Source organism: Bos indicus x Bos taurus, chromosome 16 (assembly GCF_003369695.1).
Source record: "Bos indicus x Bos taurus breed Angus x Brahman F1 hybrid chromosome 16, Bos_hybrid_MaternalHap_v2.0, whole genome shotgun sequence".
Classification (NCBI taxonomy): Eukaryota; Metazoa; Chordata; class Mammalia; order Artiodactyla; family Bovidae; genus Bos; species Bos indicus x Bos taurus.
Genome location: NC_040091.1, coordinates 4,273,148 through 4,285,530, shown reverse-complemented (window position 1 = coordinate 4,285,530; position 12,383 = coordinate 4,273,148). Strand labels below are relative to the sequence as shown.

At 53.0% G+C, this 12,383-nt stretch overlaps 1 protein-coding gene across 1 annotated transcript in view; it reads right to left on the bottom strand.

Moving 5' to 3' along the window:
* Positions 1-8,336, bottom strand: part of MAPKAPK2 (mitogen-activated protein kinase-activated protein kinase 2) — a 46,296-nt gene extending 37,960 nt beyond the window's left edge. Inside the window, exons 1-2 of the mRNA XM_027565933.1 lie at positions 8,031-8,336; positions 890-997 (exon numbers count right to left, since the gene is read on the bottom strand). Of these exons, the coding sequence (XP_027421734.1) occupies positions 890-997; positions 8,031-8,336 (414 nt within the window). The remainder of the gene's footprint in view (positions 1-889; positions 998-8,030) is intronic.
* Positions 8,337-12,383: the final 4,047 nt, after the last annotated feature.

Here is a 12,383-nt window from a genome sequence, read left to right as displayed (position 1 = left end):
CGGGGGCCGTGCCTGACTCACGACAGAGGCTATTCTTGGAAGCCCAGGGGATGAGATCACACTGTGGATGCGGTAACCCGAAGCCCCGGACTGCTGAGCCCTGTGCAGGGGCAGGTAGCCACTCAGTCCCCCGGCAGCTGGGTAAGGGCCTGGCAGCCGCCCTGGGCTCCCCACTCAGCCCCACGCCCCCCACCCCCACCCCCAGGGAACGCCCCCCTGCAGGCAGGACTTGGAGGAAGGTGGAGCTGGAGGCCAGCACAGAGCGCCTCACGCCCCTCCCCAGAGCCCACGGAGCCTCCAGACACGCATCTCTACACCTGGAGGCCAGCACTCGCAGCTCGCTCTCAGCACAACCAGCCAGGCCGCCCACCAAGCTCGGGCTGAAAGAAGGGGCGAAGGGGGAGGGGGCGCCAGTGAGTGTGAGAAGCAGTGCGGCGGTGCAGCAGGAAGGCCTGGGCCGCTGTCGGGGCGACCCGTGACGGATGGGGCAGCAGGCCAGGTTTATTTCTAGTGTCTGAGACAAGAGGGGCTGAGTGACAGTTCTGGGCCCCGGTCGGGACGCCAGGTGACAAACATCCAGTGCAGGCTGGGAGCCTCATGACAACATAAAGAATCAAAATGACAGCAAAGTGGTCAACTCGATGACCTGCCTAGGTCGGGGGTGGGGATGTTGGGGGAAGCGGGGAGGAGCCCCTCGGGAACATGAAGGTGTAGGAGCTGGTGGGGGCGCGTCAAGAGGTCCCCTCCCAGGTCCCCGTACCTGGGACTAGAGAGATTTTGCTTTTGTTTCACATTCAAAAGAACCATCCCAGAGATAAGCCACACAGAGATGTTCCCATCATCTTCTCTGAGACAGGAAAGGCTTCTGCCTTTGGTCACCACTCCTCACCTCCCAGGCAGAGTGCTGCAAACATCCCTGAAGAGGAAGGTGCCCTTTCATATGACCCTTCTGGACAGCTCCGGTTCCGGGCGGAACACACACACAGCCTGGCTGGTCCTAGAAGGGAACATTGCTTCCGATAAAGGGTGACCTTGGGGCCACGTCCCAGCCTCTACTCCCTGCCAGATGGCACGCAAAGGTGTTTACCAGGTCAGAGAAGAGAGACCCTCGAGAACTCTACACTGCCAGAGGCTGAGCACAACTGTAGCCCCCTTTCCGCTGAGTCTTCTCTTCCTTCAACCAAATCTCCTGGCCTGGCACCGAGGACCCTGGTCCAAAGTTCAGGGCTGAAACCACTGCGGTATCTCTAAATGGGCCGGAAGAAGAGAAGAGAAAACACCTATCACCAGGCATTTCCCTCTCCTGTTGCTTCCTCAGTCCCGTCACATCCTCTAGCACCCAGTCCTATGGGTAAGGAGGAGTACCCAGGTGTACCTGGTATGTATCCTAACTTCCCATCAGCTCTGGGAATCAGTTCCCAATTCTCACTCAGAACAGCCCCAAACCCATACTATCACTTCAGGTGAATTAGAAGGTGGCACCCACTCGGATGGATGCAGACATACACCAAGGCAAAGCCTGACAACTGCAGGGCACAGCCGACCTCAGCGGCCGTGTCTGGCCCCAGAGCTTCGAATGGGAAGGAGGGTCCGATGGAGAGTTCCCGGCTCTACCCTAAGCCACACAACACTGGTTCTTCCGATTTCTAAGGAAGGAGAGGATTCACAGCCCACTGAGTTACAAAGCCCATCCTCTCCACTGAGGCTCTTGCTGGAACACAGACCAAGTCTTCACACGAGAGAAGCAACAGCTGGTCCGTGATGGTATTAATTAACTGGGCGGGAGCTGCCCTGGAACCCAGCAAGGAGCCTGTCAAAAGGGCATCCACGCTGGATGGTACTGCTGATGGTCAGACGTGGAGCACAGCAGCCAGCTCTCCTGCCTCTTGCCTCCAGCATGGCCCGCCTACCCCACACTCCTGTGCCAGGGGCCACCAGTAGCCTGACCCTTCGACATGTACACTGAGGCCTGGGAAGCTTAACTAACCTATTCAACGTCACGCAACTAGTTAGCAGGGCACCAATACTAAATCCATCTTTCTCTCTTTCTTTTCTTTCTAATCTAACACATAACCCATGGTAATACAGTCATCCCTAGCTATTTGTATCCATACATATCTTAAAACACAAAATATCAGTATTTCCCGAAAGACTAGAAAAGGTACAAAATCTGGTTTTGGTTTCGTATCTGGTACATATCAAGATGCTCAGCGGCACGACCTTATCTCCTTACCAGCGTCCCCATTTTGAAGCCGACTGATGAAGAAAGAGCTCAGTGACTGGTTAGTGGACACTGAGGTTGGCACTGCCAGGCCCACAGTTCCCACACTCGCTCCAGCAACCAAAACACCAAAGGAACCCAGACCCAGAGAAGGTCCCGGGGAACCGGGTCCCAAGACATGGCTCTGATGCTGACACCAGGTAAGATCTTGCATGTGTGGCTGAACCTTTCAGAACGGCCCAGCCTCTTCCTCGGTGAGGTGGAAAAGGTCAAGAAAGAGGAGCAGGGAGTGTCGTGAGCGCTAAGCTATGAATTGTGGGTCCCTTCAAGATGGGTCCCTGAGCCTTTCATCATGACCAAGAGTAGCTGAAGCCTCTTCAGACACGAAGAACAGCTCTGTCCAGGTCACAGCAGCTACGAGAAAGGTGCAGCACAGGGGAGAGGGGAAAGAAGAGACTCCACAGGACCCTGGAGAATACCTGAAGCAGAGGAGGAGCAGGCAGTCAAGTGTGAATCCTGTGCCACAGACATCAAACCACCAGGAGCTTCCTGCACCAGGGCACAGGAGGGCCACTTGGGAATCATGGAAGAACTCAGACGCAGATGCTGACACCTGACCTTCCTCCGGGCACAGAATCCAAATATCCCCAGGCTCTGTGGGCGGGGAGGGGGACTTCCCTCAGCCCCAGGACATCCAGGGATTTCGTTTACCTCCAGGGATTTAGTGCTCCTCCAGGCCTCTCCCAATAAAATCATCAATTGATGATGGCCAGCTCAGATTCCAAGCAACCAAAACATCTTAATCAGGAATACCAATACCTTCATCCCCTAAAAAGGAGCCCCTAAGGGCTTCCTTGGTGACTCAGTGGTAAAGAATCCACCTGCTAATACAGGAGACACGGGTTCCATCCCTGGTCCGGGAAGATCCCACATGCCGTGAAGCAACTAAGCCCGTGGGCCACAACTACTGAGTCTATGCTCTAAAGCCCCTGCTCCACAGCAAGAGAGGCCACGATGAGAGTCCATGCATGTTAACTAGAGAGCAGCTCCCCACCCACCACAACCGGAGAAGAGCCCGTGCTCAGCAACAAAGAACCAGCCAAAAATAAACAAATAAATAAGGTTGTAAAAGTAAATAAAAGCCACAACCACGATACAAACTGAAAAAAAAAAAAAATCTGGTTGTATTCTAGTCCACCAGACATTAAATTGATTTTTCAAAAAGACGGGGGGAGCCCCTTAATTCCCAGACACCCATCAATATTTGGTCCTAAGGCTGCCTTTCTCCCCACTGCTGTCAGCCGCTGACCCCACATGTTAGCTGGAGATTATTTTCAAGCTCTGTCAGAGCCCAGAACTCCTAAGTGAAAAGGAATCACGCGCTGGCCCAGCTCTGACCCTGCCTCAGTGGGCGTCAAGAGCCCTGCTGCAACAGGCAGGGCCCAAAGTAAGGCGCAGGGTCTCTGAACCCAGAAGCCAGACCTTCCCCCAAAAAACCACAGGCCCCAACCTCAGAGATTTGTAACTTTTCTTTATAACATCCTGTTAGTTTACTTCATGCTCCTCAAACACTTTAACATCCGCTTTTAACACAAAGATCCGTCAGGCTCCACGCTGAGCCCCCAGCCCTGCGTGCTCCTCACAGCACGACCCCTCCCCCCGCTCCCCCACGACCACCATCCCCTCTCGAAGGCAGATGTGGGCATCCCCCAGGAACCAAGCAACACACTGTCCTCAGCACCTTCAGTCCTCACAGACACCCTCTTCCACGTTCCTCTACTTCCAACCACACAACTTAACCCCTAGACCAGCAAAGCCCAGTAGAATTTTCTACTAGCTCGAAAACGTTCCTCTCCACTGTTCAATGCAGTAGCCACTAGCCACATCTAGCTACTGACAGTTGACATGTGGCTAGCAGCTGGCTTTTAAATTTAACTCAGCTTAATTTAATTCATCAATTTTAACTAATTTTAATTTAATCAGCTCTGCATGGGCACCGCCTACCATAGTGGACAGTACAGCCTTAGACTATATTTGCTAATTTCATAATTCCCCCTTCTCCAAAAGAGTTTCTGGACCTCCAAATTTTTAAGGCACCACAACGCACATGGTAGGATGTTCAGAGAACTGTTAACTACCTGTAATGATAGTGGAGATAAAAGAGGCTGGTCAGTCAGTGAACCTTTGCTCACCTTGTGATTCCATCCAGCAAACCCCCGTCTGGAACACTGCCCCTCACCCAGCTACACTAACTCTGCTTGCTCCCTGAAAGGCACACAGCAGAGGGTGCTGCCTGCGTGCGGGGATGAGGCAGCCCTGCTCTCTCTCTGACAGTGTCCAGACCAACCCTGAGAGGTTCTGATCAGCGACCCTTGGTATCAGCAGACACCAAGGAAGCCACATGGCCGCGACGCGAGTCACCTGGGGAGGGAGCCCTGGAGAAAGGGAAGAAGAAGGAACAGGACTTTGCTTCCTCTAATTCACACAATGGAAAGACAAACAGAGGTACGTTACAACATTCTATACTCTGTAAAGCAATAACATGCTTCACCAAATCAGAGTCACACAGCAGAGGAGGACAACGGGTGCTGGCTTTAATTAAATTTGTTCAGCTAATACCTAAGAGTCACCATGACACAATGAAGCAGGAAGCAGCAGGGAACAGGACCAATTCATGCACGAGTGGGTTGAGACTAAGTGTCCCTACCAAAGAAATAGTGAATAGAATTCTCATGTTCTTGCACACAAAAATAATAATAGTAAAACAAGATTTCTAGCAAACACTTCCTAAAAAGAGGAGGGGGTGGTTAAAAAAAGAAAGTTTGTTACTCCAGATCAAAACTTACTTACAGAGCTGCTGAGTTGGTTTATAACCTGCCCTTCCAACTTTGGGGATCAGTGCTGGGAGGTGACAAATCCCCACCCAGCAACCCCTGACCCAACAGTCAAGGAGGGGCCTGGAGTGAGCGCAGTTCCTGGGGCTTGAGGGGCTCTGGAGCAGCAACCAGTCCTGGGACCAAGCCCGCTGATGTCACAGCAGTTATCAAGTGGGAAGGAGTCAGACATCCTGGGTTCTGATCCTGATTCTGCCAACGGCGTGGCTGTCTCACCTCAAGAAAGCCTTTGCTCTGCGCCTTGGTTTTCTCATCTGCAAAATGAGAGAGTCAGATGAGATGACCTCTACTGTCCTTCCAACTCTGAGTGAAGTATGAGTATGACTCAGACCTTAGCAAAAGTAGCCAGGAGAGACCATGAGGCAAGGTCACTGCACCAACCAAAAAGCATTTCAATGCTGCATCTCTCAGGTGGATGGAGAGAAATAGCAGGGTGGGTTGAGGCTATTTTTAAAAGCACTGATTACATTTAATAGGACTAAGAGGTCACCAGACCACAGACAGAGGAGCAGGCCATCACAGCAGCTGCCACCTCTCATCAAGTCTCAGGGCTGTGAGATAGCAGAGAACCCCGTCAGAGGCCCTGCAACTCTCTGCCCTAAACCCCAGGAATGGCCTCACACTCTACACAGAGCAGAGGCCTCCTCCCTTTCTCTTCAGGCACCTTTCTGATGAGGCAATCCCCACCACATCTTTCTCCCTCGCTTCATAATCAAAACACTCCTGGTTTTGAAAAATCATTTCACTACTCAGCACCTACGGTTAAGTTAGTCAAGATTCAAGATCTGGAAATCTCTTTGCTGTGTCTCTGGAACAGAACTGTTTGAAGCAGGCTTCCCCCACAGCTGTAATTATGTCTTACCAGCATTTGGACGTGGAAGCACTGTTGATACTGCTGTCAGTCTCTGAATGCCTCATCCCTCCTTTCTTCCTCTATTATTAAGTTTTTATACAAAGATGTGTGGGAAATCTACAATCTAACAGTTGAGTCAACTTGTGAGATCCGGGAGCAGGCTGCCTGTCAAAACACACTCTGACTTCAGTCGTCACCTGCTTCTAACCTGCGAAGGGCAAACTAGGAGTGTTATTTAAAATACTGCCGGATCTTCCCTTTCAAAATTATTTAAAGGGGAAAAAAATCCAAATCTCTCTATTAATTACAATAGAAATCTGAATTGCCACCCAAAAGCATTTTAGGGGGTAGTTTTGTATGTCTATCAAATAGAGTAAGGAGCAGAAGTTGAGAGCTTTTGTTATGAGTCTTTATACCATGTTCCAGCTATCCAAGAAAATGAGCAGTCAGTATCCCCAAACTGCTGGTGGGTAAAGGCAGATGGCATCTCAGAGGGGACAGAAAACTCTCCTGGAAAGAACATCTGTCACTTCCTCAACGGTGCAGGTTAACTGTGGTCCAACTGTGTTCACTCAACTCCACTCCCCAAGGTCAGAGCCACGGTCAAACAACCACTCTCCTTCCCTGCCCCAGTTTTGAGTATGGAAAGAACAGCCTAAGGCACAAATATTAAAGGGTTCAGGATACTGATGCACTCCTTCTCCAAAAGTCCAAAGCAATAGCTTGTAGTAAAACCAAAGAAATCTGACAGTACTGAGGCTAGCTGAAGTTCTCCCTGAAAGCAAGAACTGAAAGCAGCAAGAAAACAATCTTAGACGCCTGAAAATCTGTAAATCAAACATGTTTGCCTTCTACAATCCCAAGTTCCAGGGTTTTATTATATCTAATTATATATTCCAACAGTCCCACCCATGACACATATCTGAATTGTGTATGAATAGTTGAAACACAGCTAGCCATAGGGGTTGAGGGGGAAGAGAAAATATAACACAGGAAGTATTTTTCTCCTCCTCCAATCATTAAAGACACCTCAAGAGAAATAGGCATTATGTGTCACCTTTAGAGATGTGGTTTGATCTGAAACCCCGCTTAGGGGAAAACCTTTTTAGTGACCCTAGACACTTGCTCACACTGCACTGGGGACTCATCAGGCCTCCAAGTTCATTATTTTTAACTTCGAAGTAGATATTCCCACTGAAATCCCCTTTCTCCCCACACCAGGCTCCTTAAAAAAAATAATAAAAGAGGTTGGCTTTTCCGAGCTCCAGGAAAACGCTCCCTCCTACTGTCCACCAATCGCCCAAGTCCAAGACTCAAGTGGCCATCTCCGATTTGTGGAATCAGCCCGGGTCCAAGCGTGGTTTTCCAGACCTAGTTTACAATGATCAATGGAACTAAGGAAACAGCAGACACCGCGCTGGAGCCTGCGGGCCTCCCATCTGGAGCCTCGCGGGCACCGAAGGTAGGAGGGGGCCAGCTCCCGGATCAAAACAATCCCTGCCCCCGCGCCCGGAATCTCCAGCCTTGCACCTCCCCGGCCGGCGCGCGCCCCGAGGCGGCACAGCCGCACTCACGAGGCCCAGGGAAGTGAAATCACACATTCCGGCTCCCAAATAAGGAGCGAGGCTAAATAAACCTCTTGAGATCCGACTTCTCCAAACCAACCCACCAACCAGCTCAATGAGTAATGGGCCTTTTGTGCCCGCGCAAAGAAGAGAGAGCCGGGAGGAGAGGACCGGGAACCACAAGCCCCCCGAAAACCGCTTCCTGAGACGGGGAAACGAGCCCAAGTGGTCCCCGAAGCCAACCGCGGCGACTCGGCCGGAAGGCGCTCAGACCCCAAACGCCCGAGTCTTCACGAGTCCCCAGGAGTCCCCGCAGGTGACCGGAAACCCGGCCCGCGCGGCCGCGACCCTCCCGCAGCGCCCGCAGCCCCCGCAGCGGCCACTGCTCAGCCGTCCGGACGCGGGTCCCGGGAGCGCGCCGGCACCGCCACGACGAGCTGCCCGGGAGTGAGGGGGCGCCGGCCCTGGGAGCCCTCCACCCGCCCCGCGCCACCTACTTTTAGGGCGAATTTCTCCTGTGTCCTCTTGCTGAAGATCTGCAGAACTTTGCCGTTGATGCCCAGCCCCAGGACCTGCGTGGTGACCTTGTAGTCGTCGATGATGGCGTTCTTCTTGATCTGCAGGCTCGACCTGACGTGGAACTGGGGGAACTGCGGCGGCGGCGGCTGCGCCGGGGCGGGGGGCGGCGGCGGACCGAGGCACAGCGCGGGCGGCGGGCCGGGGCACGGCGCGGGAGGCGGGCAGCACGGCGCGGCAGCCGCGGCGGCGGCGGGCGGGGGCGCGGCGCCCGCGCCGGACAGCATGGTGCCCGCGGGCGCGGGCGCGGCGGCCGGCCCCGCCTCCGGCTCCGGACGCGGGCCCCGCCGCCCCCCGCCCGGCCGCGAAGTTTGCTCCGGGGGGGAGCCGGCTTCCCCGCCCCGGCCCGGCTCCAGGCTCGGCGGGTCGCGCGGCTCCGTGGGTCCCCGCTGCGCGCCGCTGGCGCCCGCCGGCCCTGCTGCCTGCCTGCCGCCCTCCCCCCGGGGGCTGGGCGCTCGGCGGGACTCGGGGGACGGCGCGCGGGGCCCGGCCGGGGGGAAGCGGCCGCGCAACAGAGTACCCAGCCCGGGGGCCGGCGGCCGCGTCACACCCGCGTCTGCGTCCGGGGCCGGGCCTTAAAGGGGAGGGCCGAGGGGGCGGGACCAGGAGGTGGCGGGGGTAGGGCCGGGCGGTGTGGGCGTGTGGGCGGGGCTGGCCTTAAAGGGGAGGGCGCACGGCGTCCCGAGAGCCCAGGGCCGCCGGAGCTGGGGACGGGCGTGAGGACCGCCGCACCGAGAAGACCTAGTTGTCCATTAGTGAGGACTGCCGCACCGAGAAACCCGCAGTTCGGTTCAGTTCAGTCGCGCAGTCGTGTCCGACTCTGCGACCCCATGGAACGCAGCACGCCAGGCCTTCCTGTCCATCACCAACTCCCGGAGTTTATTCAAACTCATGACCATTGAGTTGGGGATGCCATCCAACCATCTCATCCAAAACCCTAGTTGTCCATTAGTGAGGGCCGCTCAAAGGGAAAGGGAGGTGCATGAAAGTGTCTGCATAATCAGATAGAAAATCCACTTTCTCCAATTGTCTACCTCAAGACAGCAGCCTCTGGGGGTGTCTTTTCAAGGCGAAGAGGACTGCGTTCAGACTGCCTGAATTCAGGCGGCCTTTTCCTTTCGCTAGGCGGTCCACCACTCCCAGTGGCAAGAACAGGGTGTGGAGAGAATTCCCTGAGACAGTGTAACAAAAAGAGACAATGTACCTCATCTCCAATATGGAAAAGTTAGCCCCTGAACCTAGAGCATTAAGAAATGGGTGTTTTTGAAGAAGCCAAATTCTGGTCCAGTTCAGCCTCATGTCTCTGAGGAAGACACCAAGGAAAGTGAAAGTCACTCAGTCGTGTCCAACCAACTCTTTGGGACCCGGTGGACTATACAGTCCATGAAATTCTCCAGGCCAGAAATTGGAGTGGATAGCCTTTCCCTTCTCCAGGGGATCTTCCAAACCCAGGGATCCAACCCAGGGCTCCTGCATTGCAGTCGGATTCTTTACCAGCTGAGCCACCAGGGAAGCCCACCAAAGATCTTCTACTGCTGCTGCTAAGTCGCTTCAGTCATGTCCGACTCTGTGCGACCCCATAGAAGGCAGCCCACCAGGCTCCCCCATCCCTGGGATTCTCCAGGCAAGAACACTGGAGTGGGTTGCCATTTCCTTCTCCAATGCATGAAAGTGAAAAGTGAAAGTGAAGTCACTCAGTCGTGTCTGACCCTCAGCAACCCCATGGACTGCAGCCCACCAGGCTCCTCCATCCATGGGATTTTCCAGGCAAGAATACTGGAGTAGGGTGCCATTGCCTTCTCCACACCAAAGATCTAGCTGTACCTAAATGTAGCCCAAATCAGGGGAGGAGGTTGGAGAGGCCCTAAATATATGCTGCCAAAGGGTCTCTGTATATATTCTGATGGAGGTTTGGGGATGATCATGAAATATATCCCTGCTGACCTCCTCCCCACTCTGACTGGTAAAACAGTCCAGAAATAAAATGAAGGAATCACACAGGTGAAGACAAAACCTCAGCTTAATAACTGAGAAGGCTGAATTAGAGAGTATGGCTTGACCTATGGCCACATGTGGCGCTTCACATGTTCCCCCAATATTCTGGAGTCCCCTTGTCCAGGGAGACCCTGCTCAGAAAGAAGCAGAGGAGGGAACATCCTAAGGACAGGTGCCCTGTGGCCTGAGCCCAAGCAGGGAAGGAGTGAAGGGTAGCGAAGAAAGGAGCACAGTCCCTTCCAGGACTCACTCCAGGGCCAAGGAGAAATACGGTCCCTTCCAGGACTCACTCCAGGGCCAAGGAGAAATACGGTTACCCTAACACCGGTACTCGATCTTTCTCGGCAGTTAATTTAGTGAGCATCTTGACTTTGGGCAAGATGCCATGCTCAGACCTGCAGTGGCGGATGGTGTTGATCTGTGGGAAAGAAGACAGGTACAAGCATCAAGAGAGTGGCACTGACGCAAGTCCGGGAGGGGAAGACAGAGGGATCCTCCTCTGTCTCTGAGACTGAGAGCTTCCTCTCGTGCTAGAGGGCAGACAGGTTAGACAGTTCCCCGTTCCTCTAACTCCTCAAAGACAGCCACAGAGATCGGAAGACACCCCACCCGTTGTGCAGTACTGTTCTCACCTCCCTGGGGCACACAAGGAAGATGCCCATGGACGGAGAGAAGGATGCAGGGGTGCGGAGGCAGAAACACCAGCTCTTCAGTCTCATCTCACCTGGGCTGGGGCTACGCAGGGCTGGGAGTTGGTCTTTCTCCCTCTGCAGAGTCACTGGGGCCTTCCTACTACCTGGCATTGACTTTTCACCTGCTTTTCTCCACAAGGTTAGAAAGAGCATAAGCTCTTTTTGCTCTTTCAGAGACAGAGGCTCAGTGGAAAGAGAACAGAATTTAGAGGCAAATGACCTGAATTCAAGTCTCTCTTCTTTGTATCTGAAAAAAGAGAGAGAGAGAAATAATACATTCAAATATCAAGGTTGAGTGAGAATTAAATGAGATAATGTTCATGAAAACTCCCCATAAACTAGAAATGATCGTGAAATAGTGAATCTTATCACGGCTAAAGCTCTGATGGCTTGCTCTTCTGCTCTGTGCCCACTACCTGGGGATCTGTCCCTGATACCAGAGCTGCCTTCCTGTCTAGCTGGGACTCTGGGGAGATGCTGCAGCCCAGTGACCTAGGAATAACTAGACAACTGAAACCCCAGCTGGGGCTTCCTCCTGGAATTACAAGGACCAGTTAGGCCTAAGGGGGCACACAAGGACTCTGTGCATAGAAATTACATAAAGTGCACACACAGCACCCAGAAAACACACACATATATGAACTCAAACACATAAGTGCAATGTGCCTGGCATGTAGTGGAAACAGAATAAATGTCTCACGGATGGATAGTAACTGGGGAGAGAGATGGGCTAAGGGAAGAACCTTAGATGGGCAAGAGATGCAGGGCCTTAAGTCCCAGTCCAGCCCTAACCAGCTGTGTAATCTCAGGCGGGTCCGGTGCCTCTCAGTCCTGTCTTTCTCATCTGTCAAACAGTGATGATAAGATCTGTCCTGCCTCCCTTTAGAACTACTGGAAGAATAAAATAGTTTTTCCCAGGACATAGAAACCCAGAGTTCAACCATCTGTAATGAACTACTTAAACAATTTTTATGGCTATGTAGAAGCACTTCAAAATCTATGCAAATAGAAAGTACTACTTTTGTTGCCATGCAAACACATGTGCCATGCAATACTATATACAAAAGACCATTTACAGACCTCAGGTACAAAGAATTGGGTTAACTATAATCCTTGATTCATGGCTGCTGCTGCAGCTGTTAAGTCGCTTCAGTCATGTCCAACTCTGTGCGACCCCATAGACAGAAGCCCACGAGGCTCCCCTGTCCCTGGGATTCTCCAGGCAAGAACACTGGAGTGGGTTGCCATTTCCTTCTCCAATGCATGAAAGTAAAAAGTGAAAGGGAAGTCGCTCAGTCGTGTCCAACTCTTAGCAACCCCGTGGACTACAGCCCACCAGGCTCCTCCGTCCATGGGATTTTCCAGGCAAGAGTACTGGAGTGGGGTGCCATTGCCTTCTCCATGATTCATGGCACATCCTCATCATTGAATCATTGCTCCTTGAATCTCTGCTTTTATTATTTAACTAGTTATTAGTTTTTTGTCTTTTTGGTTTTGGGGAGGGTTTTGGGGCCTCATTTTGTGGCTTACAGGTCCTTAGTTCCTTGACCAGAAATTGAATCCAGGCCATGGTGGTGAAAGTGTCAA